This window comes from Alligator mississippiensis, chromosome 9 (assembly GCF_030867095.1).
Source record: "Alligator mississippiensis isolate rAllMis1 chromosome 9, rAllMis1, whole genome shotgun sequence".
Taxonomy (NCBI): domain Eukaryota; kingdom Metazoa; phylum Chordata; order Crocodylia; family Alligatoridae; genus Alligator; species Alligator mississippiensis.
Genome location: NC_081832.1, coordinates 21,425,107 through 21,452,827, shown reverse-complemented (window position 1 = coordinate 21,452,827; position 27,721 = coordinate 21,425,107). Strand labels below are relative to the sequence as shown.

The 27,721-nt window shown below is 42.7% G+C and overlaps 1 protein-coding gene across 2 annotated transcripts in view; it reads right to left on the bottom strand.

The window, feature by feature from the left end:
* Positions 1 to 2,715: 2,715 nt before the first annotated feature.
* PTPRT (protein tyrosine phosphatase receptor type T) overlaps positions 2,716 to 27,721 on the bottom strand; it is an 889,034-nt gene continuing 864,028 nt past the window's right edge. For both annotated transcript variants that reach the window (XM_019484632.2, XM_059733217.1), the window contains 6 exons: positions 22,271 to 22,444; positions 19,907 to 20,038; positions 16,355 to 16,480; positions 14,789 to 14,952; positions 11,206 to 11,341; positions 2,716 to 10,804 (listed from right to left, as the gene is read on the bottom strand). In XM_019484632.2, the coding sequence (XP_019340177.1) occupies positions 10,751 to 10,804; positions 11,206 to 11,341; positions 14,789 to 14,952; positions 16,355 to 16,480; positions 19,907 to 20,038; positions 22,271 to 22,444 (786 nt within the window). In that variant the 3' untranslated portion in view covers positions 2,716 to 10,750. The remainder of the gene's footprint in view (positions 10,805 to 11,205; positions 11,342 to 14,788; positions 14,953 to 16,354; positions 16,481 to 19,906; positions 20,039 to 22,270; positions 22,445 to 27,721) is intronic.

Here is a 27,721-nt window from a genome sequence, read left to right as displayed (position 1 = left end):
TGTGACAATGACCTGGGGGAAATTGCCTTCTGTGAACTTAAGGTGGATGGTGAGGGTATGCCAGTATCAGGACTGTGTGAAGCTTTGGGTGCTGATTCAATTTGGAAGAGATTTGGCTGGATTCAGTTGGTCCCATCTGGGGCCCCAATGCACTGGGAGAATCTCAGGACATGGAACCCCACAACCACTGCCAGGGGGTTGTGCACATGGAGTACCATGTGCCCCAGCATGTCTTGGAAGCACTACACACCTCCAGGGTGGCATCCCCACCAGTGGCCTTGCCCACCCTAAAGAGGTGTCCCATATAGCAGAGGCTGGTGGGCAGACGTGGTTAGCTTGAGCAGGGTGATGGCCATCCAGGTGTCCATGGGGAGGGGTGGCTGCATGGTGGGGTCCTAACGCTCCAGGTTTGAGGAGGTCCCAAAAGGTGACCTGGGTCATCTGGAATGCCTCCTGCCATTGCCCACCATCCAAGGTCTGCTGGATGATTTGTAGCTACCAGTCCTGGCTGGCCTGGTGAGCCCAGAGGTGTCAGGGTTGGAGGCCCAGGAGGGCAAGGGTGGCCCCAGTGCTGGTGTCCAGTAGCTTGTCATTGTCATCTGTGCTGCAGTCCAGCCAGGCAGATGAGGTACAGATGGCAGCTGTGTGGCAGCAGCAGCACTGTGATAGCAGAAAGGAGCTAGGCAGGTGGTAGCTGCATGTGGGGGAGCTGGGTGGTCCCAGATGGCCATGGGCCAGCCAGTGGCCAGTGTGGTGGGCCAGCAGGGAAAGTGTAGTAGCCAGCAGGAGCCCAGAGTGCTGGTTGTTAGTTCCAGGGGCTGGGGCAGGCATAGCACAGGGAAGCAGAGGAGGCAAGGAGAGAGCTGCTGCACGCTGCTTCTGCACGCTGCTCCTTGCCAGGGAAGTGGCTGGTCAGGGAGCAAAGAGCGGGGCTGGCTTTTGAAAAGGGCTACCAGCTGCTGGCAGCTGCAGCCAGAGCCTGGAGCTCTCCTTGTTGGTGGCAGGGACCCATTGCAGGTCTGCAGAAAGTGGCAGCAGTTTGGTGCCAAGAGCAGCAAATTTTCTGCCAAGTCCTGCATATTTAGACACCTGCCAGGGAGTGTCTACTCACAAGTAGTTTACTTGCAAGGAAACTGCTCTTGGATCAAATGCATGTGTAAACATGCCCAATTAAAGGTGAAATTGCTTCATCTTTCTGAAGTCAGGCTTCCCCACATGCAAAACGGAGATAGTAATAATCCCCATTTTATTAATGCTGGAGAGCATCACGCAAACGATGAGGGACTTACAAGGGGTGGAAAGGAAAATGAGTTCTTGTTTGATTTTTTGTAAAGTTCCTGTTTTGTTGCATTATTAAGAATGTGTTAGATACCCTAGTACCCTGCATAGCCTTGCCTGTTATTACATTATTAACTACTCTTTGTAGTATTCAAACTCTGTAAAATATTTTGATATCAGATATTTTGATAAGGAGTTTTTCAGTAATGTAGAGATTCATTTGTTCTTATGATTGTACAACTCTCTCCACTAAGAGTATACTGCTTCAGAAAGTCTTCTTCAGAGGGTGCAAACAGACATCACCTTTGTGTTGCTGTAAACATTTTTTTGTGGGGGCACAAGGCAATAACAAACAGACATCAATTCTCTTTGTCACACTACAAATGCCAACATTTGTGGCCCTGACAAAAGGTAGTGTAAGTTTGTGCCACTATTTTGCAATGAATATCTTGTCGTTTTACGGCAGCATAGTGAGGGCAGCCCCGAGCTGTCTGTATTCTCTAGTTGTCCTGGACAGGCCCTCTCAGGGCTTCAGGAGCTTGATCCTGCATGCCCTGAGAGTTCTTCTACAGGGGGAAGCCTTGGGAGTGTCCGTCTAGTTTCCCTGCTTACGGAGGCATGCCCAGCAGTTCCCCCCCCATTGGCAGAGGCATGCTCTGAACATTGTCCCATAGGATTGGGCACCCAAAGCCTTGGAAACAGCAGGGGCTTGACCTTGCGGGACAGCAAGGAACATCTGTTTCATCCAATGAAGCGGATCAGTTGTCATGGGACATATCCTGGCACAGCTGATTTGTCATGCACTGCTCTGCTTGATTTTTGGAAAACAACAGGTTCTTCTGAACCCAGGAATGATTATCCACCCTTCCTTTTTGATTGATGAAGTGCAAGCCCCAAATCAAGCTGACATGCAGTGGTAGAAAGCCATGAGTCTCCAACTGATTGGTGAATGGATGAAACCTCCAAAACTCAAGGGTTAAGCTTAGCTTGCATCATATCCAAAAATAATCACTTGTTGTTTCCTTTTAACAATAAACAGATGACAAGAAAGAAAAGTCCATTACATTACTGGCTGCATCTGTTCATGACTTGATTAGCTACATGGCATCGCAGTAGTGGTCTAGTGTTGGGAAATCTTTGCAACAAATTGCCTAGTTCCAGCTCATACAACTAAGTCCCTAACTTTCAAATGATGTAGTAGATGCAGACTTTTCAGATACAATCAGATGTCTGGTTTACTGGCCCCTTCTCTTTGCTACTATTAGTTGTGAACATCAACAATTATGTGAAGTCACATGTTAACCCATACTGCAAGAGACAGATCTCTGACCACCTTTCTTGGCATTTTTCTCCACAACTATTCTACCATTTCTCATGGTAGAACTTAAGATGTACCTTTCTTTGATTCCGTGACAAAAAAGCACTCGTGCAAGAGTCTTTTTAGTAAAACATTAATCTCAGATCACAGATTTATTGTATGGATTTGCAACACAGCCCATATTACAAACATTGTCTGGGAACATTTACAAGAATAAATAAGATGGACTCGCAGTTGTAAAAAAAAGATTACACTTCACTGTAATGTACAGTCAAAAAATATATCTGATATTCATTGACTTGACATTATTTACCTTCCTTCTTTTAAGCTAGAAAGAAAAGACACTGAATGCACAGTGCTGAGTTTTTTTGTATTTATATTTTTTTCATTTTTTGTACGTGCTTTATCTATCAAACATCCAAACTGTACAAGTGAGTTTTACCAATAATCGTGGGGATCAGAGGGTAGTGGCAACAGCAAAAATACTTCAGTTCTCATGCAACACTCCTCCCAGTCAGCAAAACAGCTGTATCCTGGCAGCTGGAATAGGAATCTAGCAGATGATACAGGATGCTGCTGATTCAGATGCACCCTCAGTGTTGTTGGGTTAAGGGGCAACAATTCTGGTGAAGAGTGGCACTAGTACATTTAAGTTTCAACAGTATGGTGGAAAGGAAAGGTCAGTGGGGAGGTGAATATAGTTGGCATGGTTACATCATCTTCAGTTTCTGATTTGTACCTGGTAAGGTTGCAGTTAAAACTTTCAGCGGAAGGAACAACATCAGTGCTGGAGAAGTAAAAATGGCTAAGGATGTTGGGAGGGTGATGCCAATTCTGTTCTGTGCACAAGGATGGCCTCAGACTTGTGGCTTACAAAGCTTTTGGCTTCATCATTTGGCTTGGGCTGATTTTTAGAACAGCTCAGCTCATGAAGGTATGCGAAATGGTGGAAGCGTCCCCAAGTTCAAGGCTCTATTTGACAGATGCAGCTTATTCAGCAACCAACTTCTCACGGACAGGATTGCCTAGGGTCACCAGTGATGGACATAACTAGCAAACAAGGCTTCCTTGTGCCATACCTCACAAATAGATCCAGCAGATCAAATCTGTGCTTGCCCCAGGACCTGGTTATGACCTCACACTAATAAAAAGCAGGAACAATTCAACTAAAATAGACCGCTACACTGATGAAAAACCAATATATGAGAGATCAGAATTGGTCTCTCTTTGGAGAGAGGGACAAATTGGTGCTCCCTTGCTCCCCTCCATCCCTCCATTTCAACTATTTGTTCTTCCAGAGGACTCTCTACAAGCACCAACATCTGTCATTCAATTTAGTGTAGAATCCTTACATCCTTTTCCACATAAAAAGGCGATACTACAGCTCTACTGAAGTGATCAAGTGCACTGTGGAGATAGTTTTTAGTACCTTGAATTTCCAGGTAAATCTAGGGGCTTTCAAAGCAGCCGATGACTTTCTGCTTCTTGAGATTCAGGGACCACTGAGGGTAACAGGGATGACATAATCTGCTTAGTTTGAAACAGAAGATGGTAGGGAGAGAGGGAGGGTGGATTCAGGTGTGTGGGGCTTGTACATGCTCAAAGGGTATCAAAAGATACAGCTTGACATAATGTTGTAGGCTATTTTGAGTACAATTTGTGCAAACAATGGAGGCTTTTTTAGTTAGATGCAATCTTCTAACTCAGTAAACAAAAATTCAAGTCCAGGGACCATCTGAGGGCTGTGAAGATTTTGCCATTGACTTCAGTGGCACAGGATGTGGTCTCATGGTATGAAAATGTATGCTTATGTTTGATTTACCTACTGGCCACAATGCATTTTTATGTGCGAAAGGACCAAACAGACAGAAAATAAGTTTCTGTATTGAAATAAGTTGCAATCTAAAATAGGGCTACTCCATGTTTATGGAAACATATGGAAATCATGGGGAGATATACATTTTCCCATTACGGTGTGTATTAGCAGGACTTGGCAAACCTGGAAAAACCTGGGGACAGCACAAGAACATTTGATGTGTTTTTCAAGTTAAAATTAGTGCGTGGTGGTGATTTCTAACAACACCCCCAGAAACTGCAGCAGCTTGATGTGCTGTTGGGAGAAAAAGTGTTAGGTCAAGACCTTTTGGATCATTCATGTATCAAGTGTTAATGATTAGCTTTTGATTCACTGGGCACCCAAGTCTTCACAAATGAACTAGGGCACAGGATAAGCAGAAAGGGAAGATGAAAACAGTTTATTCTGCCAGGATCTATACTGTACAAACCATTAGTGACCTACAGCACTGTCCATGGCCAGGATGAATTTGCACCTGTGTAAAGTATCTAACCTAGATAGCCTATATGCTTCTTTTGAAGAAACCACAATTCGTTGTCATCACTATCTTCCCACTCACACATACAGAAGATGTGATCTTCTACTACGCATATAAGGAACAGAAAAGAACCCTTGGAAGAACAACAGGCTCACACCAAGATTCTGAAATAACCTTGATAGTTTGAGGTTTCTGCATGAAACATAGGGGATATCAAGCAACTATCAATATACCACTGTACTGTGCTGCTTTATTTAAATTCATGACAAAAGAATTAACCTTTTGGGGAAGGGGTCATCCTTCACACTGTATCCCACATCAGAATACAAGGATGTCATTCATTTCTGGGTGAGATTTGTTAGCATTGAGCAACCCCTTTTTCTTTATCTTTCTGTCTTACATACCTTCTATTCCTCCTGCTAAACTCTGGCTTCTCCATTTAGTTTCAGGTGGGATTCACAGAGTGGAATTTGATATTGCATACTTTCTGGTGATTTCAGCATGAACAGGGCAGAGGATAATATAAATGGTCATGTGCAAGAATGAGAGCCAACAAGATGCAAGTGTCCTACTTGTTCCAGGACTCCATACAATCTTCCCTTTCCCCAGTGTTGTCTACTCTTCCTTATCCATTCCCCCTCAAGAAAGAAAACCATGACCCTCCCCTTCTGTTCTAAAATCATTATATACTGGATGTAATGGCTATACATGTCAGATTTATAGGGGCCATGGTAGCCCACAACATCTCCAAATATCTGTGTGTAATTTTTCATGTCATTGCCTTTAAGTGCGTGCATGTGCATGTGCGTGTGTGTGTGTGTGCAACAAAGTAGTAGCATTTGTTATACTCATTTCTGTTGCATCTCTGAAGATATAAATATCACTTCCACCTGTCATACTTTTAAACCTATATACTAGATGCTGGTATGTAAATAGCATCTCCCTGTATCAGAATGGGCATAGACAGTGTGTACATAAAATATACACACAATAAATAGCCCAAGCTACTGAGATATAAATTATACACCAAGGGCTAATGCTGACGTAGTACAGGAACAACAATTTGATCTAGTGGTCAAAGGCCACCTGAATTACAGCATTCCTATAAATGTGAAAATCTTTTATTGGCTGTATAACTCATGCACACAGAGCAAGGGAAAAATATTACGAATGTAAATAGTTAAGGCCTGAAAGCATTGATTAGCGAGATAACCAGCAAAGAGCTAATAAAAACCACTTGCACAAAGGCATGATGCAGAGAGATATTGTGTTCTGCATAGTTTTGTACACTTCTCTCAAATTCTTCAATCATAAACTGAAATGCCTCCAGTTACTCCAACCAGGATCATTTCTCAGCAGACTGCCAGTTATGTCGAACTCTGGACAAAAATGAGATAACTGAATTCACCCTAACTTGCTATCCAGGACCCTATTCTGCACTCTTCCTTACATAATTTTAATTAGCTCCATATGCTTTGACAGGGTTATTCACCTGTGGAAGGTAGAACTGAATGTGATTGAATGTGGCAGAGTTGTGACCCAAGTACGTTCAAATTCCACAGCCATCTTCTGATTTCCATTACAGCCCCCTGTGGGGTGGTGGCACCTGGAAGCCGTACTTGTCCAAAGGTCTGTGGAACAGGATTCCATGGAATTGTGTCCACTCATTGTGGTGGTGGCATAAGGCCCTGTCTGATTTGGTGGAATCTCGTAAATAAGATGAGGGTGGTAACAGACCCAGGAATGGAAAGATTATTGAATAAAGATTTGCAATTTGACTTGCAACTCATGTCCATATATAGTGCATTAGGTATGTTTTCCTATACCAATAGAAATTTGAAAAAAAATAATTACTGGTACATGACACAGCCTCTGTGGTGATATTTTTATGTGACGGCAAGCAATTTTATGAGAAGTCTCTCACTTCTAATATGCCTGCTCTTTTGTTTTAATATGTTTTAAGTTCTTCTATATCTCTTTTTAACTTCTGTCATACCATAGACCACTCAGTTTCTTAACCATTCCTAGAAACCAGTCCAGCTATCCTTTGACTTCTTTGTTTCAGTTACCTCCCTTTGCAATTTATCCTACATATTAGTTCCTTTTTGCATGTGGTAGTTTTTCCTGTTACTTTAATTAATCCTACTTTCTTAAATTTTGCCATTCATATGCAGCTCCTTTAGAACTGGTCAAATATCATCACATGTCTTCTTATTAAATTTTTCTAGCCTAAAACAGAATAATTTGAAGAATTCATTTTCCTAGCAGTTGACTAACTCCATTCCCTGGTGACTATATATCCTTGAGAAAGTCTTTATGAGTTCATATCAATTTCTCTCTTTCCTCAAAGAGAAAAAAACACAGCTCCCATGACCTTAACTGACACATTTTCATCACACATGCTGACATTGTTACAGCTGTGTGCTGCACTTAAAAGTACTGTAATGTATATACTATATTAATTCTAGTACATAATGTATATACATATATATAGTACCAAGGTAATTAACTCAAACCAATATGATTGGAACCTATGAAGTTCCACTCTCACCTAGGCTCAGCTTTTAATTTTGACACCTACTTGTCTCCACCCGTGTTTCCTTCCTACCTGCTACTTCTGTCTTTTTATCCACTTTCTTTCATGCTACCCCTAATGCTGGAACTTCCTTCTACTTCTCACATCCCAATCTATCTTTCTTTATTCCATTGAAGACCTCTCTTCCTTTCTGTGCCTTTATCCTAGATCAGTGTTTTTCAAGTATTCCTAAAGTCACGGAATCCTCTCATAACACTTCTTTTAGTGCAGAACCTCTACCTCTATCCTAAAAACTGACATGGAGACAAGCAGCCTGTTCTGGCAATAGTAGCACACCACCCCCTGGCCCGCTCTGCCATTACCTTATCTTTTTGCAGAATCCATGATGACCTGGTGTGTAATCCCAAGGTTACATGGGACGCAGTATGAAAACCACTCTTAGATATCAGAGCTGGACTGAGTATTTCAGGACCATTAACATATGCTTGTGAATCTCCATGTAAAGTTAAGAAAACATTAACTGATGGTTCCATGACATTAGTTTTGTAACTCTGGTCACATTAAGGTGACGATGCCTTTGAGAGCACTGAACTATAAAATATATGCTATCAAAAGGCTTAACAAAATAATTAAAAAAACAGAAACTGCAGGAATAATTCAAGGAAGAAGGACAATTCTTTTTTAAAATCAGCTTGGCTGAAGAGGAGTGAACTCTATTGAAACTTGCAACACATACGTCTGAGGCATTGGAGTGGATTTGAAATGGCTGGAAATTATTTCTTTTGACTTGATGCAGTATGTGCACTTACACTAACACAAACTTCACTGACTAAAAATTTTCACCTGAGTAGCTGTAAGAAAATCCTGATATAGTATCCAATGCTTTCATTCTTTTCAACTACAGAATGAAATTTTGTGGCATACCTGTTCCACTCAGTATAATATTTTCCTGCAGGATTCTCTGCATGGATGAATGGCAAAAAAGAACACTGTTTTCATAACAAGACACACTCATAAGCAATTGTACCACTTCATCATGTTTCTATTGCAAACAACAGAAAGAACAAGACAAAAACAGGATGCAAGGAAATGATGCCACAGGTATCACAGGTACTTTATGTCATGCCGGATACACAAGAGACAAAATGGGTGAGAGTTTGACAACATCTCTTCCATACTATGGCCATCAGCACCATCATGAAGCATGCCTGGCCTACTCCATCATACTCCACCCATGCCAAATGCCAGAAATGAGGTGATATAGCTGCATTACATGGGCACATAGCATGCATGTATCCAGTGCTGCTCTCAGTCTCTCTTTTTGAGTGTGATTATTGTTACGTGGTCAGGGACACTCTAAAGACAAGGCAGTTATGTTGCCTTATTTGTGGGATTTGGCACAGGCAGGGCAGGACTTAGCAGTTGTGACATGTTTTCTGGCAGCATGGAGGCAGTGTAGACAAGATCTAATTTGCTGCCTAAGAGTGGCTATTACTTACTGGTGTCTTTTGGACTAAGATATTTTTTTTCTAAAGTGAAGCAGTTAATTTCTAATGTTAAAAATCTATATCGTGTGAATCCATCTGTCATTTCTGGGAATGGAAACTCTGGGTATTCACCAGAAGGTGGAAAAAGTAGGGTTGGGAATGAGGAATTGAAGAGTTCTACAAAACTCAATTCTTCAGTCTTGCTTTGATAGAAAGTCTATACTAAAAACAAACAATAAAAACAAATTAAAAAAAACCCTATGTTACCAAGAATCTAGGCAATGCACACAGCAGCTTCTCATCTCCACAGAGTTAGGACAACAGAAGGCTGGAAGAGTAAAAATACAACAATTGTAAAAATCTGGTTAATCTAAATAATTTCACGCTCCCAAGTTTAAACACAGTCTTTCCTGCTTAACTACTTAATAGGCTGTTCTGTAGATGCAAGAAAAAAGACTGGGCTATAGGACCAAGATAAAATATGTCCAGCATTTGTTTCCAAAAACTGAAATTTCACAGACATGTTTGTGAACAAAGCCAATGCCTTCTTGTTTATGAAGTATTGATTTCTTAGTAAATATCAAAAACACTTCCCTGTTTAGGTGCAGAACTTTTCATACAGCCTGAACAGGTTACTACTAAAGAATTTTGGAGACAAGAATGCCAGATAAATCATGCAGCTAGTTTTGATTGTATAACACTTTGGGAGCAGAGTGAGAAGACTTGGTCAAACCCCAATTTAAGATCATTCTTAGATTACAAACTTTTGGGGGGCAAGGTCTGTCTTCGTTCTGCATTTCTTCAGTGCCTAGAGCAGTGGGGTCTTGGGCAAGATGAGAGCTCATCAGTGCTTTAACAATACACACAATAAGTAAAAACAGTACATACTCTATATCTTCAAAAAGTATCCACTTTATGCCCTTATTTTGAGAGGCCCACTGCACCCCAGTAAATGCTTGAAAAATGTAGTAAAAAAATCACCCAAATTGCAAAACTAATGCAGTCAGTTTGACACAAGTACATAATGGCAGAATTTGCATGATTAAAACTGAAGGGAAACCCATTTTGTTTGAAATTGCTTCACCAGCACTGAAACTAACATGGATCAGAGAGATGTAACCAGTTCATGTACAGCATCTTAACAGAATACAGAAGGAAAATATTGTGGAATAGATGGTGCAGTGACTCCATGAACAGCTTCTCATTTCCATCTCCTATTTTTAGGTGTAGGATGAACAGGGCAGAGGAAGAGAATTGCTGCTTTTTGTGCTGGCCTACTCATTTGAAAACATATAGATCAGGTGGATTAATTTAATTGTAACCCAAAGTCTTAGATTTCCCCTATGGCTCTTTCAGTTTCCCAAATGGCTGATGCATGAAATTAAAAGAGTAAAGGATGGGATTTGAGAACAGAAAACAGCGCTGTTTAAAAGACAGACTGTCCCAGTGTTTTTTTTTTGTTTTTTTCCCTTTGTAACAAGGAGAGCAAAAATACACATCCAAAGTGGGAGAAAAGAGGTCAGAGGGGATTAGAAAGCACAGTCTTCCAAGTTTGCTTCTGTTCTGCCAATTGATACATTAGGTTATTTAAGAAGTGGTAAATGCTGCAATAGAAAACAGGCAGCAGCAAACACGGGGATCATCATCTCCTCCCAGTGGCATTGAGGTCTGTACAGTCTTAGACTCTTCCTTCAGGATGGAGAGCATAGCCTCCTCACACTGTTACTACCTTTTAGTGTGAAAAACGTGTTCTTTAGACACCGAGCGCTGGAATTCAGAAGGCTCCTATTTTGCTAGGCTAAAAGGAACTCAAATATTCCAGTGCAACCTCGTATACAAATTTATACTGTTCCTGAAAGAGATAGAGAAAACAGTGATACAATGATGCAGGAGAACCCTTATTATTTTGCCTGGTACTGAGTTCCTCCCAACTCTCCCCATATCTATCCCAGCTGAAGCAGGATCAAGCTCCAACATTTGATAATTTATACGCTTAAATCACACTTCACCAAGATCTAGCATGGACACTGCCCAGAAATGTGCAAAGCTGCAGGAAAGAAGAGATAACCACAGAAACACTCATGATACTGAATATTCATGCTTGCTCCTACTACACCTAATGCATACACCTGAGGCAAAGCTTTCACTCTGATTAATATAATGATTTAATTAATATGAACCCTGAAGTACCTTACTGGATTTTTTACACATCTTTATTCCCTTTGCACGCTGATCAGAGGGGAAGGGACTTACCAGTGATTCCACCATGTTGGATTTGTTATTTCGTAATGTCTTTACTATATGGAATACATCAATGATATTTTGCTGCTGAATCATTTCACAGACACTGCAGATGGCACAGAAAGTGCCACTGCGCCCACCACCATTCCTAGGCAGAGAAGAAAAGAGGTACTTTACAAAGCCATGCAGGGATCGGGTCATGGAGACAAAAATGCTTTCCCAGAGGAAACCGCATATACCAAATACTGATACCACATGTAGATCCCTTCTCTTAGTATGAAATCTCACAGGATTTATTTTAAGAAATGGTGTGAAAAATGAGAAAGCCTCTCACAGGTTAGATTTTAGGTATACAACTAGGAAGGCTGCCATTCATTTAACCTCCGTGGCCCAGTTCCCTCACTTCTCAAGTAGGAAAATCTTATATTAACTTTTAATCTTGTGAGACTGAATTCATTTGTTTGTAAAGAGTCTAAGGGCCTTGTTACACACTGCACTTTGAGCTGCTCAAATGCTGATCAGTGTTAGTGCTAGCTCAAATTTGGAGCACTCGTACCTTAAGGCTAAAGCCCTTCTCTGACTGTCCCCCATCTGCACAGCTGTGACTTGCCACTGGAGGGCTGGTGAGAAGGGGCCTGACTAGGAGCTACAGCTGTGAGTTGTTACTACAAGGCTGGTGAGCCAGGACAGGTTTCTATCCCTACTCTAGGTCAGTGGTTCTGGACCTTTTTGGACTCAAGGCCCCCTTTACGCCCAACCTGCAGCCCCTAGGCCCTGCCAGTGCCCTTCACTCCCAACCCACGGCCCTCTACCCCCTCACCCCCAGCCCTGCTGGTGCAATTCACATCTGACCTGCAGCCCTCTGGCCCTGATGGTACCCCTCACTCCTGAACCAGAGACCCCTGGCCCTGGCAGCATGTCCCCCAGGTCCATTACTGTACCTGATGCTGGAGGTGTGCTTGGTGCAGGGGTTCTGGCAGTGGCAGCAATTAGCATCACCACCCTACTCTGCCCTACCATGCTGGGTCCTGCTGGGCAGTCTACAGCCCCATATCCAGTGGGAGGTGGGGTATGTGCCCCCACTACCTCCCTGATGTGTCACCTATGCCCCCCACCCCCAACCTGACTTATCTGCAAGGAGCTGTGGGAGCTGTTCTCCACCACTGTCTGGCTGCCATATGCAAGCACATGCATGCACACATGCACATGGAGCCCCTTGCCATAACAGCCTCCTCCCACTCCTCCCAGCCCCAAACAGCCCCTTGCAGGCTACAAGAGTGTCAGCCTGCAAGAGGAAACCCACTATTTCCTATGTTCTCCTTCTTTAAAGTAGAAAATATGTCTTTTTCTGTGAATCTGGAGATGGCAGCAGCGGCAGACTGAGTCTAGGAGTGGGCTACCCCAGCTGACCTTGGAGATCACAATTGAACCAAATCCTCAGCCCCATGGATGCCCCTTAAGTCTGCTTGTGGCCCCCCGGGGGGAGGCAGACCCCTAGATGAGAACCACCGCTCTATTTGATAGAATGTGGAGAGATAACGGGATGGAGATGGATAATGAAGTGGGAGGTGGAAAGGAAATGGGGGTGAAATGAAGAAAGTAGGCCACTGAAGGATAAAATTAAAAGAAGTAAAAAAAAAAAAAAGAATTTAAAAAGAAATAAAGAGGAAGTAAATTAAAGAAGATCTTATAGTTTAATAAATTGAGATTTGGGATTGAGGTGTGAGGGATGTTGGTCATGCTTCCCAGGGTGGCTAGGAGGTAAGATCAGTGAGGGAAGGTGTTTTTGGAGGAGATACTGTACCTGTCTCAGGAAGGAAACCCCAGCTCATGGGGACCCAATCTGGTCCTCTACCTTGTTCCCCTGTCCCCTACCATAGACCCCACTTCCTGGACCCATCCATGCCCTGCAACCTGGCTAGCAGGCATATGCTCTGCAGGCTGTTTGCACAGGGTTACACCTCTAGAGGTGGGAAGGTTACACCCCTGGGGGCTGGAAGGGGACTTGACTTGGTGCCAGAACCACCCTCTGGGCAGTAGAGTTCAGGAAGGTGGAACATTTGTCCACATAGTACAGGAGAGTTGGGGAGGGGACACTGCATTCTGTGATTCTGGAGGCCTTCACCTTGGGCAGCTCATCTATGGGGACTTGCCACGCATTAATGGACCATGATCTGGGTAACAGAGATCAGGGATAAACCTGTTCTGGAGTGGCATAAATTTTAACCTGCCTAAAGTGTGTTTAAAACTAGTTTTAAGTGTTAAAATATGAACAAATCCAGGGGTTAAGAGTTCCAGGAGCTGCCTAAAATTAATATGTAACAGGGACCTAAGAAGATAAAATTTTCCTGTAGGGAAGCTCAACATAGTACTAATGGGCTAGTCTTGTTCTTAGGATCAGTTGAGGACTATGGTAGGATAACCAGACAGTATAAAGCATCAGGGTTTTGGTAACTAAGGGTGCACTGATAGAGATTTTAGGGGCCAGTACCAATACCTGGTTTTTAAGGAGGCATATCGGACAATGCGGATTCAATTTCTGATACAGCTTCATGTAGCTGGTAAGTCTGTTGTGGTGAAAGGGGAGTGGAAAGGGAATGGATGTGGGGGTGCAGATCAAGGCCCCTGCGGTGAGGGAGAGAGTGGAACTTGGGCAGGGGCTGGGGCAGCCAGCTCAGTCAGGGCAGTGCAGGGTGTGGGATGGAGCCATGCTCATCTGGGGGCATGGGGTAGGGGGCAGCTCCTGCCATTGTGTGCACCCAGATGGGGGCATGGGGGTGGGTGTCTGTCTCCAGAACTGTGCAGGGTACGGACGAGTCAGGCTGCAGCTGTGGGCTGGGGCCAGGGCTGCACAGAGCTCTTCCTGGCAGGAGCTGGGCAGGGCTGTGCTTGGGGCAGGCAACAGTGTTAGAAGAAGGACTACAGGGGGGGTGGGGGGGTGACGCCACCCCAAATTAAGCCATAGACTCTCCCCCCCCCAACTGTGCCCCAGCACCACCACCTCTCTCCCTGAGAACAGCCTGGCCCAGATCCAGATCCTCCCCACCACGTGCCAGAAAGAGCCTGTCACAGCCTCGTCCTGCACCCTTCCTTGCCCTGGCTGGGCAGTGCCTACCCCAGCCCCTACCCCAGAAACAGCCTCACTCCCTCCCTCACCATAGGGGGGGTGTTAATCTGCCCCCCAATGCACCTTCCCTCCCCTTCCACCACAACAGACTTACAAACTGGATGCAGCTCTCCAAGCTGCTGGGCTGTGCACCTCGTTGCGTGCATGCTGCACCGCAGCTGCGAACATGCATGGGCATTTATCGGACAAATTATCAGGCCAATTTCTGATAAATCAATTTTCCTTATATCGATGCCGATCCAATATTGGACTGATGTATCAGTGAACCTCTATTGTTTACCACATAATTTTCAATAAAAATGGCACCTTACTATGATCTATTTCAGCTATTAGATTTCTTTCTGTCATGTACACTGTTTAATCTAGCCTTTCCAGTTCAGGAGACAGCTGTCTTATCTGATTTCCATATCTATAACTGACTGTTCATCCACCACAAGCTGGATTAAAAGTATTTCTTGTTCTACTTACAGACAGTGAACAACAGTGCGTCCATCTCTCCCATCATACTGCTCCTGCCACTTCTCCAGCCTCCTAACCACCTTCAGAAGGGAGCGTTTGGAAGGAGGGGTGTCCCTGTATGCTGGCCAGCCAATGTATTGCAAGTGCTGCACTATACGATATCCATCCTGGGGCTAAAACATAAGTTATTCATTTTCATGATGCCATACGAAGCAGAGAGGACAGCAGGGTGACAATGGTTGCTGGTTACATATAGATTCGTTCTATTGAATTTGGCCTCACAAATATTTATTCATTCTTACTAATCAGCAGGGTATGTTCACAAGCACATGACTAACTAAGGTACAACTGAAAGAAAGGACACTGGAGCTGGATACAAGCTGTTTTTATACAGAAAGAAGAACGTCAGGAGAATTTTGATGATCTCAGGTTTTATAAAGCAGAGGAGGACATGCGACTGCTGAGATCCATATTTTCATCAGGGAGTGAAGCCATAGCCTAGTGGAAGCATGTATATTTTTCCCCTTTGCCTGTTTTGAAGGCTGGCAGTGCCCTATCAGAAGCAAAGCAGGCTTCAAAACATCTGTAGGGCATGAAAGGAAAGAAGCTGGTGAAAGATTCTGATGAGGATTTTACCAATGTCAAGCAGAGACCTGTTTCAGTTTGGTAACAACATAACCAAGTTGTCACGTAGACTTGGGTTTCAGAATCAGACTGATACACAAAATGGGATGGAGGTGTTATTTCTAGAAGCCTGCCAGGATCACCATTTCTAATAGTGAGAGGAATAGTCAGGGTGGTCTTGGTGGGAGGGCAGGGGTGGCAACTGGGGTGACTGCCTGGGCCTCACACTTTGGGTGGCCCCACACATAGTGCCGTAAAGGCCATGCCACGGCTGCGATGCACTGCCACTGCCGAGTGCCATCAGCTCTGCCACCACTGAGCGCTGCCGGGTCCAGCCGCTCCCCCCGGCACAGACTGATATGCCCCAGACCCTGAACACCCCTGGGGACAACTCTGTGAATAGTCAATATGGAAAGGGTGTCTAGCTACATAGAACTCTGCCAAAACAAGAAAATGAATATTATAGTTGCCCACTACAGCAATGTAGCAACAAGTCATGGTTTCACTGTACAAATACAATGCCCAGCCAGCCAGCAGGCAATGAATCTAAATTTAGATGCCACTCCTGTGAAACCCTGTACAAATGCTTGACAGAAAAGAGAAGATAACAATATCCTAGTCATGTGACTAAAATTGATGATAACTTTATACAGAGTATTACATAACTAAGGTAATTTGCCCTCGGAGATATGTAGGAAATGCTATTCCAGGTATGCACAGAATTCCAGTTCATGTTATTCACCTCTGATTTCAGCAAATAGTTTTCCTGCTCAAGTGCAGTGCAACTAATTCTGGAGTGGAATTTTATACTTGGCCTGCAGATCGGTCTCCTTGGACCACATACCTCATATCCCTCTAATGGGTTCTCTCTCAAATGAGCCACAACATGTGGTTTACAGAACAGGACTGATGGATGAATAAATGGGGCACCTGAGGCTTAACTGATCTTACCCTGGCCATGTTGCAGATCCGGAATATCCTGTTGATGATATCCTCATCAATGTCTGCTGAAACAAACTCCACTTGGATTGGCCCATAACAACAGGATGTTTTCTCTGGCCAATACTGCATGCAGAGCTAGTGAACGTACAACAGAAATAGAAGGCAAGTCAAATGATGACTAGGAAATTTACTGTCAATCCTTTATCTCCAACTCACATCTACTTTGAGAACCATAATCTGCTCCCAGTATAATATAGGACATTTATTCAGAAGGAACTCCTTCTGTTGCAATTTAAGTTTTCTGTGATGTAAGCATGAATGAAAAAGGTTAATTTCTTGAAAATCCACCTTTTTGAGTACAATTGATAACAGATGGAATTTTGGGGTCCAAAGGTCAACTAAAGTGATTGCTAGGTGGGTACTTCTGCAGGGGTACAGATTTAAAAATAAAAAAAGTCTGTAGGTGAAGATAATATGAAGCATGGAAGTTCTGCGTTGAGAATTAATGAGAAAACAGTGTAAATACCAAGAGGATTCATCTTAATGCAAGCCAAGTGGAACTTTATTTTCATGTGCTGCCAACTTTTCTTCATTTGGATTGTAGCAGCAAATAGAGATGGACAGATCAGATTGCTTAAAAAAAGTGCATTTCAAACTTCAAAGGGAATCAGCACTGAAATGTTGTGGCTGGTTTGGTTTATTTGGTTTTGTTGCTGTTGCTTTTCTGTAAACTTAGAAATAAAAGCAAATGCTGGTTTTGGCTGAATTAAGAAGCACTAAAATACTGCAAGGTAAACTAGAATCAGCGTTGCTGCAACCTGGTTAGATACAGATGGTACCAAAATCTTGGATGAAATCTCATTAAAAGATGTTTTATGTTAAGATTTTAAGGTTGGAAAGTTTCAAAAAGCTAGTGATTCGTATTAGAACCTTTGGAGATTTCTCTGGACTGGAATTTAAAACCTGTCCAGGTTTTATCATTGTTACCAAGAATCTTGAGGATGTACAAGTGAGTTGCATCATGTTTGTTTGAACTCTCAATATATCTTCATACACAGGGGCTAGAAACTGGTTGGGAAGTAATTGTACACTACATCTTCCTGCTTGTATTTTTTGTGGGAGGGGGGGCAGAAGTAAGTCAGTATGTTCACAAGCTTCCATTCTTTGGTTTAATTCCACACCCATACATTCAGGTAAGCTCAGAGATCCTTTCATTTATTTCAGAGAAAGATTTTTTCTAGAGAAATGCTCTAAGGGAAAAAAATATATGCAGAGCCCAACTGAGGTGGAAAAAAAAAGAGTAAATCCTACTGAAAAATTAAAATAACCATTTTTATAAAGGCCTTAGAGATCCGTACACACACAATTTTATTTTTGCATGGAACTGCTGCATTTGTGTTTTCAGGTGGGTCACATGTGCCCATCCTGGGTAAAATACCCTATTCATGAACTATTTCTGTGAAATTAAGGAAAGTAGGCATACAAAATACACGTATAAAACTGCATGGAACTACAAACCACTTTGTGAAAATCAGGTCTATATTGCTTTCCAGTTTAAAATTAAGTCAGTATATATTTGAGTAACAACAACATCTCCTTTAGTATATGGATATCCAGTTTTCTGGGTTTTATATAGTGGCTGTTAGAGCCGTAACTCATTGGGAATTCTGTGTTGCCAACCTGGCTAGCAAAGAATGTGCCTCCATCCTGCATTAATGCATTTAGTATCATTGATGTTTCTGCAGAATGTAATACTGTCATCATGTCACACACTGGTCTCGATAATTGAAGTTTAAAACTGGCAGGCTGTCTTCTAATTTGGTAATTATCATGGGGTATAAATTGTGTGATCTGATAAAGCTGTATGGCTATGTAACTAGGATGGTGCTGTATAATGCTAATTTGCTGAAAACATATCACGAGGCAGAAAAATTCACTCTCTAGAGTAACAGTATATTCATCACAGATTATATAAAATTCAGGGAATATACACTTCTATAACAATCCTTGGGCTAACAGAATTTGTTGCCTCTCATCCAGGTCCTAGATCAATTGACAGTAGACCCCAGACTGACATAATTAACAATTTTGAGTTAGCAATGTGCCTTGCCAAATCTCCTTTTCTTCTAGTTAAGCATCTCTGTTAAAAACAAAACAAAACAAAACTAAATGGTAGGGAAAAAAGCAGAGCAAAAAAGGGTGGTATAGGTAGAGGGTAGCCAAGAAAAATACAGAATCTGTAATGATGGAGGATTTCATTTTTTCCAGAGACCGAATATGAAATAGCTAAGGCAGGGTATAGCTTATATTTCCAGAAAATGTGCAGCATTTTTTACTTAACAGTCGTTTTTGGGCAATGAACAAGATTAAAAGCCACTTTGGATTCAATCCCAGGACATAAAAGGAGACTGGATGAACCAGATAGAAGATAACAAGCCCACGGGAATCAGAGATCCCAGGAAAATTGGATTTGAGACTTCAGAGACTGAGGACTCAGTCACCCTAAGTGCTTTGACTTTAGAAAGGCTGAACTAAGGACCACCTTACTGCAGAACAGACTCAAATTCACCCTGTTTGGAAAATCCCCCTGATGAGCGCATGGTGGTTTTTTCCACTAACACAAGTGAAGAGAGTTACACACTTGCTGCCTTCAAGTGAGGACAGATAGCAAGAAGCAAATGAAGGATGAAGCCAGAAAACACTGAGTGAGTGATGGTTCATTTTCTGCTGTCTAACAAGAACTACAACATGTGAAGTTGCAGTGCCAAAAAACCATATCTGAGAATGCATGTATAATAATCCTTTTTATTGAAAAGCTGGTTAATGTATCATCAGATGCACTGAAAGTTTCAGCGTGCTTCTCACCCCTAGTACTGAAAATAATTTTAGAATAGCTGGTCAAGAAAACAATTTATGGGAGGAGGAAAAAAAAGGTAGCAAAATTTTTTTCAATGATTTCCCCTTTTCCCTCTTGTCTTTTTGTTCATTTGAGAAGTATGTTAAATCAGTTTCTCATCAGGAGTGGCTGTTGTTATTAGGAATTTGGTGTTTAACCTTGGTTAATGCACTCATAACAGCTAGTGCTTCTTCAGAATCATAACTGGATTATTTAAATCTATCAAGTTTGCAAATTTAGACTGGTAATCTAAGGAAAAAAGACTCTGTTAGGTGACTGTAAATATGCCTTGCTTCTGATCTTTTGGAAATACTATGAGAACAGGTTTGTTTTGTTGACAGAGTTATAGTATTTCTGTTCTTGTCTCAGCTGAAAAATGACGGTCAAAAATGAAAAACAACAGCGGGAAGTAGTGAATCAGGCTCTTTGGAACCACAAAAAATTAATCAGTTTGAGATCTGGGTAAAGATTTAGGATCAAGTCCACAAAGGTATTAAGGCATCTAACACCCACTGATTGATTACATTCTGAATTGTTGGCCTATTCCAACCAGTTTCCTTTTTGCCACAACTTTTTTGCTAGGCATAAGCAAGGCTGTAAATTAATGAAATTCCTTTATGTCTGTGAATACTACTACTTGATAGAGCTATTAAAAATCCACCTACCTGTGCAGCATCCATTTCATTCAGCATCACTATGGAGGAGCAGTTGTAATCAAACACCAGCCTCCAGAAGTCTGCTATGGTATTTGGTAAAGGGTGCTGGGTTACAATAAAGGCAGCAGGTTGCTTGTGGCTCTAACAAAAGAATAAGATTACTTAAAAAAAATCAATCACCTTTTATTCAGATTAATATTAAACCTGGGAGGCTAAAACTAGGCAATCTGAGCCATTTAACCAGATTATACAAATTCACACATCCTCTTCCTTGTTATTGCTGTGTGCTGAATGAAGCTTTCATAATGGGATACTTTTGCTCCCAATGAAGACATTTCATTACAGATGTGTCACAAGAACAGAGATTATCCATATACATTATTTATGTTTTGGGAGTCAGCAAATAATAATAATAATAATTAGCAAGAAAACTGACTGTTATTCTTTTTTGCTGCAATAGACTCTAGAGGCCAGGAGACGAGCTAACCCTCTCTTTGATTTTTTTCTCTGGGAGCAGAGAACAGAAAAGCTGGCACACTTTGATGTGAAACCATGCTTTAAGGGGAAACATTGCAGGATAGTATTCAGGGTACAGGGTTACAGAGTTCTAGTCCAGACTCTTCTCTGTGATTTTGGATAAGGCCACAGCTCTTTCTAGATTCCTTATGTTCCACAGAACTATAATCGCTACCTCTTTAGGATACTGGAAGGTTTAACATTTGCAAAGCACTTTGAGCTCACAGGATAATAGCTTATTACTAATGCATTTTTTTTTGTGCATGGCAGACATAAGTACACCCCCCTCTGATGTACAATTCTGGACACTGTAAATCCATGAGAGAGGACAAGAATCAAGATGAGCAATAATTCTTGAAAAGTACAAATTAAGATTCTGATTAAAGAAAAAAATACTGAAGCTGTAGCATGACTGAGACATAGGGAGACACAATTTTATCTTCATGTGTCAGCGGTGGGTAGGAGAGCTTGGCATGCTTTATTTTGTGAGTGGGAGTTTTATAGTGCAACATATCCAGTCTCCTGGCTAATACTTTTGAGAGCTGGCTGAATCATAGCTCCACCAAATGTGTACATGTGCAGGTAGGTGGTAGGGCAGGTGGTAGAGAGAAGGAAAAAGGTAGCTGAGTTTTCATGAGATGACAGATTAAGGGGTGGATGAGGAGACCTCTGGGGAAAGTAAAAAAAAATGAGCAGCACTGAACCCAAGCAGCCCCAAAATCCATGAAGCAAAGTAGGCAGCCAGGCTTTACAAAACACTGAAAGAAATAGCAACAAATAAAGGCAAGATAGGGTGGAGTGGCTGTAGGATACACACTCTATTCTAAACTGAAAATAGTAGGCATGTGGAGGAAAGAAAGGGGGCTGGTAGATGTTCACTTATGGCAATATGAAATCTAATCCTTCATCCCAATGATCATGCCTCCTAGCATGAGGTGTAATGGTTGAGGCTGGGATTCAAATCCCAATTATTTCACTGTCTGCTGGATTTGGGTGGGAGGGGGAAGTTAATTGACTACACCTGCCTGGCAGCAGCAAATCCAGAGGTTCCTTGGTGTGACCCTGGGATAGGGAAGCCTCTCCCTGATCCTGGGGCCCCAATGGACAACTGAAAATTGTGTGTGCAGCTTGGCTGCACATGTGGTTTTTACATCCCCCGTTGCAGAGGCACCCTGGGATTAGGGAGCCTCCCCCCAATATTGGGATACCCATGGTTAGGATGCATAATTGCCTTGCCTTTAAAGTACAAGGTATTTTAAAGTGCCTTGCTCCACAGCTCTGGGGACCTGCAGGGAAAGTTAGTTAACATGCAAGGTTGTGGGGAGCCCCTAAAGTGACCTGCCATTTTAAAGTACTTTGTCCCACACCCTCTACAGGGTCTGCAGGACAAGGAAGAAAAGGCTATCTGGCATTAGGATTGATAAGTTCCTGGTGGGGGGATCTTCTTGGCCCTGCTCCCCTCACTCCCCAAGCTTTGGAGCCCACTCCCCTAGCAGTCTATTTTTGGCAATGGTACTGAGGCTGTCCCAATCCTGATGCCAAATTCTTTCCCAGCACAGTGCTGTGATACCCAAAAGCTTGCCTACATCTATTCTAACCAGGCAATTGGTCTAATAAGATATATCACCCACAAGAATTCTTAAGACAAAAGTATCTTTTAGAAGCCAGCAACACATTTTTGCTTGCGTGTGAACAGTGTACAATTAGCATGGCACTGCTATAGTTTTGAGATGTCAGCCAAAGCAAAACTTTCTTCATTTGACCCATTTTTCAACCCTGGAAAGGAACAGGAACTAACAACCTTGACCCACAGTAGGACTCCCAGTCCTACTAGCATGGAGTCTGTGTTTTACTTACATCCATGAGCGCAGCATTGATGTAGTTGCTTGATTCACCATCCACAGAGATGAGGAAGGGGAGGCACCGGTCCAAGGGCAGCACATCCATGCAGCGATTTTTGTCATGGTTCCTTGGCAACAGACCAATGCTGCAATCTTCTGGCCGAACACGTGGTGTCACAATATTGAGGGTCTGTATGTGCAGGAGAGAGAGATGCAAGTAAAGTACCTTAGAACTTACCTTCAGGAATTGGATCTTTAAATACAGAATACACATATTTAGCACACTTTGCAACCTGTTCTTTCTGTTTTGGAAAAAAAGGAATGGCCCATTCGGTTGGGCCTTTGAAGCTTCAGAAACATGGCAGTGTTGATTTGGGACTTTGTTTTGGCCCTTTGTAAAGGTAGGTAGTAGCCACCCAGTTAAGTTTGGTTGTGCATCCAAACTTCCTGAAAGCTTGGGCTTGTTCAAAATGAGGATTTTGCTTTGAACCCATCTCTGATGTTGAAACAGATAGTTCAGTATAAAAGAAAAAAAAAGTACCTCTTGAATAACTTTTTCTACAGGTATTTAGAGCTCATCCCTGCTGTCAGATGAAATCAGACATCTATTGCATACTCTTTTGTTATTGTATGCAACAAACTAGTAGAAGCAGTGCTAGACAAGTGTCTCTAGTGGGTTATGGAATAGAGAAAATCCCACACAACTTACTGATTCACTTGATGCACTGGCTGGGGAAATTTTTAGCTACTTGCACGATTTCACAATGATTACACTCTTAATTCATACAACACAATTTTATTTTAAAATTCTTTGCTACGTATATAACACTTCTTAGCTTTAAGAAATACCACAAACATTAAGAACACAATAACCACATATATCAGAAACAATGCTCCGAATGCACTTCCTTCCCAAACAATGCTATAAGAATTAGTATTACAAAAACAACTACAATTACAACTAAAAGTTAAATTTGAATCACTACTATTATTTTCACAATATATTTACAATCCTAGAATTCCGAGAAGCCAAACACCTAAATATGCTTTCATTCCTCAGTAGTACAATTTAATGGGTTGGCCTCAGTAGTACAGTTCAATGGGCTGGCCTCAGCAATACGGTTCAAAGGGCTGGCCTCAATACTGATAGGACTAAGTCCCCTTCCTTCAGTCCCTTTCGGGTGCTCCGCGGCTTCAGCGTGAACTAAGAGATTCGTGTTCACAGAGAGGGTGGTTCAGGTGATCAGTCTGATCCGGCCTACACTTGCAATTCTTCCTTCATTGTTCTGCAAGTGAGGTTACCACCAAATTGGGACAGTAGGTTACAGTTTTTATTGAGTGAGTTGCCGTCTTGGGCCCCTCCTACCCAAACCTGTCACTACTCCCAAATTTGGGCTCAGATCTTACTCAACAGATTCTTTTGCTTGGTAATTAGTTTATTTTGTTGATCATTTAATTACTTTGAAGAATTTCCATATCACTGAATTGACTCATAGGTTTTGATTTCCCAGAATGTGGGATGTTTGCTTAAGGGTCATTTTTAGGTTAACTTTGTTAAAGGCCTCTTAAGATAAAATTCAAGAGTTAAGACTTTGAGCAAAGTCAGGACCTTCTGCACGTAGACCAAAACAATGGCCTAGATAAGAAGATAAATCTTGTCTTCTTCCTAAACTGGCTAATGGGCAACTATTATAAGCATTCAAATATTACATTCAATATGACAACAAGGTCAAACTGTAAGTTGATTGGAGGCTTTCCATTTACTTCAGTGAAAGTTGTTTGAGGTTCAAGCTTATTATAGGTGTTGCAATAGTGCTGTATTGAATAAAATGTAGTTAATACTCCCCCCCCCTTTTTTTTCAAGTTGTTTGTAAAGTACTCTGGGATCATTTAGAATGAAAAAAACACTGGACAACACAGATACAGCTTGGAGCTGTTTTAACACCCTGCATTCTGCAAGTCTCCAGCAAACATCATTAAGGTTCAGTTTAAAATCAACATTTTGCAGGATCATGCCCTATCTTTTGGTATCACATCTAGGAAACCTATGATGATTTCATCTGTCAAATCTCCCCCTCCCCACACACAACCAAAGGTTCAATCCTAATATATCAGAAAAGTTTAATATTCTTCTCTCATTTAGATTGAAGATGGGTGTCAACGCTACAGCAATAGCCATATTTTTTTACCCAGTTTCTGAGTCTACACCCAGAGATATCAGGTCTCACATTCTTTTATACTTCCCCAGGGTAGAAGAATATATTTAGCATTCAGACAAAACCCTGGGTTTCAGTTTTGGGTGTACTGATTTTGTCTGGTTTCCATTCCCGTGGATATTCTCAGAACACATAATTGTATCTTAGAAACATAGCATGAGAGAGAGAAATAATTTTAAATTAGCATAAAGTCTATGCATGAAAATCTTATTTTGGGTCATGCCAGCCTTTGGTAGAGACCATAAGCAGGCCTCACTTTACAAGTCACTACTAACCCCTGGGATATTGTTCTCAGCCTTTTATCCTTAACTGGCCCTGATCCTGCTTGAGGGAGAGCATTATTTTAAATCAGAGAATCATAGAAAATTAGGGTTGGAAGGGACCTCAGGAGGTCATCTAGTCCAACGCCCTGCTCAAAGCAGGACCATCTCCAACTACATCATCCCAGCCAAGGCTTTGTCTAGCCACTACGTCTTAAAAACCTGTTCCAGTGTTCTACTACTGAGAAAATTTACTACTGAGAAAATTCTTCCTAATATCTAATCTAAACTTGACTTGCTGCAACTTAAGACCACTGCTCCTTGTTCTGTCATCTGCCACCACTGAGAACCATTTAGCTCCATCCTCTTTCAATCCCACTTCAGATAGTTGAAGGCTATTAAATCCCCTCTCAGTCTTCTATACTCTAGACTAAATAAGCCCCCCAGTTTCCTCAGCCTCTTCTTAGAAGTCATGTGCCCAGCCCCCAAACCATTTTTGTAGCCCTCTGTTGGACTCTCTTCAATTTGTTCATGGTCTTTCTGTAGTGGGGGGCCCCAAAACTGAACACAGTACTCCAGATGTGGCTTGACCAGTGCTAAATAGAGGGCAATAATCACGTCCCTTGACTGGCTTGCAACATTCCTACCAATGCAGCCCAGTTTGCTGTTAGCCTTTTTGGCAACATGGGCACACTGTTGGCTCATATTCAACTTACTGTTCACTTTAACCCCCACATCCTTTTCTGCAGAGCTGCTGCCCAGCCAGTCAGGTATCAGCCTGTTCTGGTGCATGGGATTGTTCTGACTTGAGTGCAGGACTTTGCACTTGTCCTTGTTGAACCTCATGAGATTCCTTTTGGCTTGTCCAATCCTCCAATCTGTCTAGGTCACTCTGAATCCTAGCCCTACCTTCCAGTGTATCTACTGCTCCCCACAGCTTGGTGTCATCTGCAAACTTGCTGTGGTTGCACTCTATGCCATCTTCCAGGTCATTGATTAAGATAGTAAACAAAAGTGGCCCCAAAACCAACCCCTTAGGCACTCCACTTGATGCTGGCTGCCAACTAGACATTGAGCCATTGACTACTACCCTCTGAGCCCAATGCTTCAGCCAGTTTTTTATCAATCTCACAGTCCATTCATCCAGCCTGTACTTCCTTATTTTGCCTGTGAGAATGTTGTGGGAGACCATATCAAAAGCCTTGCTAAAATCAAGGTACTATACATCCATTGGTCTCCCTGCATCCAGAGCCACTCATCGAGGGCTGGGCCAACGATAGGTGAAGCGCTGCTTGACCTGGTACTGGCAGCTGGGGATGACCTAATCAGTGACCTAATAATTGAAGGGAAGCTCGGTGACACTGATTGCAAGCTGATGACCTTCACCATCCACCATAAAGCTGGCAAGTCAGTCAGCAATACAGAAGTCCTTGACTTCAGGAAAGCTGACTTTGACAAACTCAGGAGGCTTGTCAGAGAGGCCCTAAGGGATAATGACCCCAAGGGAAGGGGAGTTCAGGAAGAGTGGTTGCTCCTCAAGGGAGTGATCCTAGATCTAGAATCTAGATCTAGATCTAGTGAATCTAGATCCTAGATTCTGTCTTGGAGGAAAGGCAGCAAAAGGGCACAGCAGCCCCTTTGGCTCAGCAAGGAACTAGCAGATCTCCTGCATCTAAAAAGAAAGACCTACAAAGGATGGAGGACGGGATCCACCTCCAAGGAGGAATATTCCGCACTGGTCCAGACCTGCAGGGAGCGAACCAGGAAAGACAAGGCTGTGATGGAACTCCAACTAGCTACTAGTATGAAGGATAATAAAAAATCCTTTTTTAGATATGTGGGGAGCCTAAGGAAAAGCAAGGGCAACATTGGACCCCTGCTAAACCAGATGGGACAACTGACAAGTGACGCGAAGGAAACAGCCAACCTACTAAATGGGTACTTTGCATCGGTCTTTCACCCGTCCCATGGGATGCCTCTGCCCATCACGGGACAGGGAGGCCTGAGTGAGGGAGATTTCTTGCTCTCCATCAATGCTGACCTCATGAAGGAACACCTTGAGAGGCTGGACACCTTCAAGTCAGCTGGCCCTGACAGTCTACACCCCAGGGTACTCAAGGAGCAGGCAAGCATCATAGATCAACCCCTGGCATGGATCTTCAAGAACTCCTGGCACTCTGGTGAAGTACCCAAAGACTGGAAGAAGGCCAATGTGGTGCCTATCTTCAAGAAAGAGAGGAAAGTGGATCCGGCAAACTAAAGGCCCATCATCCTGACCTCTATCCTGGGGAAGGTCTTAGAAAAAATTATCAAAGCGGCCATTCTTAATGGACTGGCCAATGGCAACATCCTGAAGGACAGCCAGCATGGGTTTCTCGTGGGTAGGTCTTACTTGACCAGTCTTATTTCCTTTTATGACCAGGTGGTGACCTATCACCTGGACGGGGGAGAGGAGATTGATGTTGTATATTGTGACTTTAAAAAAGCCTTCGATCTGGTATCCCATGATCACCTCTTGGCAAAACAGGCCAATTGTGGCCTTGGGTCCACCACGATCCACTGGCTGGGGAATTGGCTCCGTGATCGGACCCAGAGGGTGGTGGTTGACGGAAGTCAATACTCATGGTGACCTGTTACCAGTGGGGTCCCTTGGACCTATATTGTTCAACATCTTCATTAATGATGTGGACACTGGGAGTCAGAAGCGGACTGGCCAAGTTCGCCCATGATACCAAACTTTGGGGTAAAGCATCCACACCTGAGGACAGGAGGGCGATCCAGGCTGACCTTGACAGGCTCAGGAAATGGGCCGATGAGAACCTGATGGTGTTTAACACCGAAAAATGCAAGGTTCTCCACCTTGGGGAGAAAAACCTGCAGCATCCTTATAGGCTCGGCAGTGCTATGCTGGTTAGCACTACAGATGAAAGGGACTTGGGGGTCATGATTGACCACAAGATGAACACGAGCCTTCAATGTGATGCGGCTAGT